At 37.6% G+C, this 5,576-nt stretch overlaps 1 protein-coding gene across 1 annotated transcript in view; it reads left to right on the top strand.

Moving 5' to 3' along the window:
- The first annotated feature begins 573 nt into the window (after positions 1-573).
- The window catches only part of LOC132162350 (ATP synthase subunit O, mitochondrial-like), a 9,775-nt gene continuing 4,772 nt past the window's right edge, over positions 574-5,576 (top strand). The window contains exon 1 of the mRNA XM_059572592.1: positions 574-735. Within this exon, the coding sequence (XP_059428575.1) occupies positions 574-735 (162 nt within the window). The remainder of the gene's footprint in view (positions 736-5,576) is intronic.

Here is a 5,576-nt window from a genome sequence, read left to right on the forward strand (position 1 = left end):
AGATTGCTTTAAACACATCTCAACCGTCAACTGGATACTTTCCAGTTCCATTGGACTGGAGAGGATCCGAATCCCTCTCTTAGACGCTCTCCCCTTTCTGTACCCCTCTCTCTTAGACGCTCTCCTCGCCTCGCCTCTCAGGCTCTCATGATATGTCTCGACTCTCACTCTCAGTGAAGCTCTCTTTGGTTTTCTTTTGTTTAGATTCAGAGGCTCTCTCTAAAAAAAATCCCTAACCTTAACCTAAATTGCTGCCCCTCTCTTTGGATTTCTTTTGTTTTGTGCCTCTGCCTCTGTAGGTCTGTGCTCGGATTTGATCAATGGGCAATTCTAATCGGGTTTGATTTTGGTTTTGAACTTAATTGGGTTGCAAGGCTGTTGATTTTGATTTTGGTGTATTATTGCTGATTATGGTATTCTGAGTTTATAAATGGGTTCTTAGATTGATTTGGTTGGAGCTGTATTGATTGGGTTGCAATTTATACTACTTGTTAGTTTTAGTTAGCCACCTATTAGTATGGTTATGGACTGAAGTTTGATATGAATTTTTTGTTTGAAGTTTAACTTGCATATATGGTGGATGCTGACTCTGGTGACTTGGAACTTGTTGATGAAAATACAGTTGAGGAGGAGTATAAGAATGAGGATGAGTTTGAAATCAGCCTAGGTGATAATATAGATGACGAAACTGGTAGTGGTGGGGTTCCTGATACTGCTACATCTACATTGGCTAGGGTTTCAAATGCATAAGGTAGTTCAATCGATTCACATAAGAGAAAGGAGAGGCGGAAGATTTTTTTTGTTTGGAATCATTTTGTTGAAGTAGATGAGGGGGTGGTGTGAAAAAAAACCAATGCAAATGGTGTAAGACTAAATTCAAAAAAACAAAATCTAGTACTACAACTACATTGGTTAGGCATTTGAAGAGTTGTTTTAAGTTCATAGGATCCAAGAAGCAAAAAACTTTGTCGGTTGATACTAATGATAACGTTGCAAATTTCCATTTTGATGAAACTAGGGTGAGAGAACTTATTTTTCACATGATCCTTTATCATTAGTACCCTTTTATGCATATGAAGCATGTGTTATTTAACAAGGTTATGAATGCTTTCACACCACATTGGAGAAAGATCTCTCGGATTACTGCTAAGGCTTTGTATTTTGCCACTTATGAAAAGGAGAAAAAAAAAAAAAAAATTGAAGTCTTTTTTGAGTAAGGTTAACAAAATCAACATCACAACTGACATGTGGATTTCATGCCAAAAGGCTTCTTACATAGTTGTAACATGTCATTTTATATATGCAACATGGTGTTTAAATAGGCGTATGTTGAACTTTTGTAATCATCCCCCTCCACAAAAAATTGAACTTTTGCAACTGTTGAGACACTACTTAAATGTTTTAGAGATTAGGGTATTGAGAACAAAATTTGTTCAATCACTGCACACAATGTAAAGGCTAATGATTTAGCAATGAGGCAGTTACGAGATGTTTTTAACAAAAAGAAATTGTTGGTTGTTGGAGGAAAGCTATTTCATGTTAGATGTTGTGCACATATAACTAATTTGATGGTTCAAGATGTACTGGCTGAAATTAAGGAAATTGTTGATTGTGTTAGGGATGATATTAAATACCTAGTTGCATCCGAATCAAGGTTACTGACATTTGCTAAGCATGCAAATAATTTGCAATTGTCTAAGAAAAAACTGTTTTTGGATGTGCTTACCCGTCGGAATAGTACCTATATGATGTTAGCAACTGCACTTCAGTTTAGGGAGGTTTTCCATATGTATAGTTATAACAATATTATATTTACTTTGGTGCCCTCATATGAGGATTGGGTTAAAGTTGAACATGTGTGTGAACTCTTGGACGTATTCAACCGGGTAACCAATATTGTATCTGTGAGTGACTATATATCCGACATCTAACTTATTCTTTCCTGAAGTTTGGCGGATGAAAGAAGTCCTAACCAAGAAATCTGATGATGAAAATGAATACATGAGATCCATGGCACAAAGAATGAAAGATAAGTTTGATAAATATTGGGGTGAGTGCAATTTGTTGATGTCAATTGCTGCAATTCTGGATCCAAGGTGTAAGATGATGTTGATCAGATTTTACTTTCCAAAAATCTACAAAGAGAGTGAAGCTAATGCAAATATTGAGCTTGTTAAAAAAAGTATAAAAGAAATTTATGAAGTGTATGTCAATGAGCACAATTCAAACCTTGCGGAACAAAATCTTCAAAAAAGCTCTTGCTCTTCACATGGTGCTTCAAGTAGTGCTGGCTGTGCTATAATATTTGAAAAGGGTGAAAGTGTTGATCCATCTTGCCTTTGACCAATTATCTCTGACCATTCACACTTGGAGAATGGTGAATCCGGATGACAAATCCCATAATTTAATGCCTTTACTATCATAAGAGAAAACAAGAAGGAAAATAAGTTAAGCCCATTTAATGGGTTATGGGTTACAATTCCTTCTTGACATATGGCCTTTTCGTAAAATCAATGGTAAAAGCTGCAGGCCATAATGTCTCCCATTATTCTTGAGCAATGGATTGACTTACAATGTCTGATCCTCTTGAATATTTAATCAGATAAGAGATTGCCTAATGCCATTAGTAAACCAAACTGAAAATGTATGAAAAAACTTATCTTATTCTTCTAATGATGGTGAGCGTTGATCTAATGATTGAATGCAGATCCATGATGCTTGAAGGTTTTTTGATGTAACACTCCGAGGGGAGATGGTGCTGCCTTACTGCAATGTGTCAGACATCTCCTCCCAAATGGTTAAGATATTTTGGACAGCACTTGTCTGGAATTGAGGAGTTTTACTACCAATAGTAACTTTTCCCGGAGTGAGGGGTATCACTTTTTATTTCCGCAAAAAGAGAGTTAACAAAGCTCCTTTTTTTTTTCTTTTTTTTTTTTCAAAGGTGCCAACTTCATTTCCTTTGAAAAGTCAAAGGCTTGATATATGTGTAAGCTTTAACTTATCCCTTTCTTTGGTTTGGCTTGGCTTGATTTTTGTAACTCATGGTTCCACGTGAAGTTGGAAGCAATTTCTTTATCATTCAATTTCTTTCTCAATTCTTTCTACCTTTTGCTTTGAAAAGTCAAAAGCAGCATGTGCTATCTCAACTTTACGAGGTTTGATTCTGGGGAGCCATCAGCCAGTCGTCCCTTCTATATAGACTTCATGTCTTCCTACTAATTGTTAGAATGCAACAATTGGGAACCTATGCACCAGGGGAGTCTCGGATCCGAGCTAGGGCTAGGGTTCTTAGGACCGATTTATGCGAGGATGAAGCTGCTATCGATTGGCTTCGAGGGTCATCCCATTGTCAATGGATGGATGCCAATTTAGTAAGTAAAAATGATATGTCACCCGGAGTCAATCCACTGAATTATAGGAAGATAAAGGAGAATTGATGTGTGAAAATATAAAATTTCCTAGGATTTGCAATTGAGCGTGAATTTTTCTCCTCACACATGTTCTTCAATATAAATTAACGAGATGAACAGGAAAACTTATCTCATTGTCAAGATGTAGGCTAACATTGATTTGGTGCTATTGGGCGCAGTTGAGATGCACGAACATACATCTGCACAGATTTGTTACAAATAAACAAATATTTGTCTTGGGGTAAAGATTTTTGAGGAAGAAAAATCATCAGCCGGTATGAATGCGTGAGCATCACCATTACGGATTTTTAATTTTGTAAGAACGAATAGTCGTTCTCACAGACGGCGCCAAACTGTTAGACCATTTTTTGGTCTGAAAATCTCCGATTGGTGAGATCTATGTGTTCTTCGTGGCATCCTTTGTCTTCAATCTCCATTGGTCTTCGTGCTGCTTTGATTCATGCAAAACAATAGCCAATCAGGACAACTCACCGGTGGGGTGCTAGCAGGTCTCACTCTGATGCCTAAATTAGATCATTTCTTTGTTTATGATCCATAAGAATCCAAATGTCTTGCATACCTTAGGCTCCATAACATGTGCCTATATATAGAGTAGGTTGCCTGATGATTAGAATGGTAACCAGGTGAGGAAAATGGGATTCAAGAACAATTGATGGGTGAATTAATGATCTTGTCTCTTGGCCGTTATAGGTAATGTGCAACCGCTTTGCTAATCAATGTGTATCCGAGGATAACACATAACTACCATGATAATCAATGAGTGTTCGAGGACGATGTGTAACTGCTCGGATAATGAATGCGTATCCCATGAATGGTGTGTAACCGTCCGGATAATTAATGCACATCCGTTGATTATTCCGTAACTGTTGCTCCTAAATGACATGAATAAATGATCCCGACTATATTAGCTCGGTAGAAGACTAGTCTCGGATTGTCAATTTGTTTCTTCCGCTTATGCTGTTTGTAGGCTATGAGTCTTGGAGTATGCTATCCCAGCCCAACATGAGAAGTTGGTGATATTGGCTCCCACTTTACGTATTGGGCCTCTGAATATGTGGGCCTAAACCTTTGTTGTTGATCCGTGGCTCGGGCCCATGGCTTTGACCCAAGCCCATGGGTCGGAGCTCAAAATGTGTGTAACAATTGGGAATAATTTTACTCAACCGGCCCATCAGATCATAGGCTTCAAGTCAATGATGGGTCCACAAGGAAAGCACCATTGGAGTAGGAGTCTCAATCCGGGTCTAATCAGAACTCCTTGAAGAATCTAAGAACAGTCGTACTCCAAACCTAATTGAAGTAGGACCTCCGGTCCAATTAAAACTCTTAGCAGTCCTAGGTCAAGTTAGGTTCTACCCTAATCCAAGTTGGACCTCCAAACCTAATCGAAGTAGGACTCCCGATCCAATTGAAACTCTCAGTAGTCCTAGGTCAAGTTAGGAGTAGAAACCCTAATCCAAGTTGGACTCTCTACCTCTTAGCCTATAAATAGGACCCTACACTAAGTATAACATATATACTGAATTATTATGCATTAAACACACTTCTCTCTTGCCATTTTGTAGGGATCATGGGAACATGAAGAATGCCTTAAAGAGCGTGTTGTTCACATCATACCAACAATTTTACACTGAAAATTGTTCTAACATCAATATTTTAAAATACTTAAAATTATATATATATATATATAGTCATTTGAAATAATTAGCACCGCAACCAATAATAATAAGCTGGGAATTTTTTTTGCCTATTGCCCCTGCCTACTAAATTTTTTGATCCTTAACTCTTACTCGTACCAAAATTTGCCTCTGTCCCTAACCGCAACCCTTCGTCACTCGATCGCTTTCCACGTTGCTTGACATTATCTTAAACAAACACAAGTCATGGCTTTATCATTTTAGGATCTCAAAGTCCACTTCATATTATTCGTACTTACAAGTTTCTCTTAGTGCAAGACACATCATCATAATCATCACGGATATGGCTCCCAATCTTTTGTCATGCCATGATCACTAGTTTAAAAGATAAGAGTTTATATAAAAATGCAGCGTTTCATATTTTGCTAAAAACACCAGCGTACGTTTCAAAGATTCAGTTTGCGAAAAGGCACTTCAATAATTTGATGAAAGTTAATCGCTCAAG

This window comes from Corylus avellana, chromosome ca9 (assembly GCF_901000735.1).
Source record: "Corylus avellana chromosome ca9, CavTom2PMs-1.0".
In the NCBI taxonomy this organism is placed as follows: domain Eukaryota; kingdom Viridiplantae; phylum Streptophyta; class Magnoliopsida; order Fagales; family Betulaceae; genus Corylus; species Corylus avellana.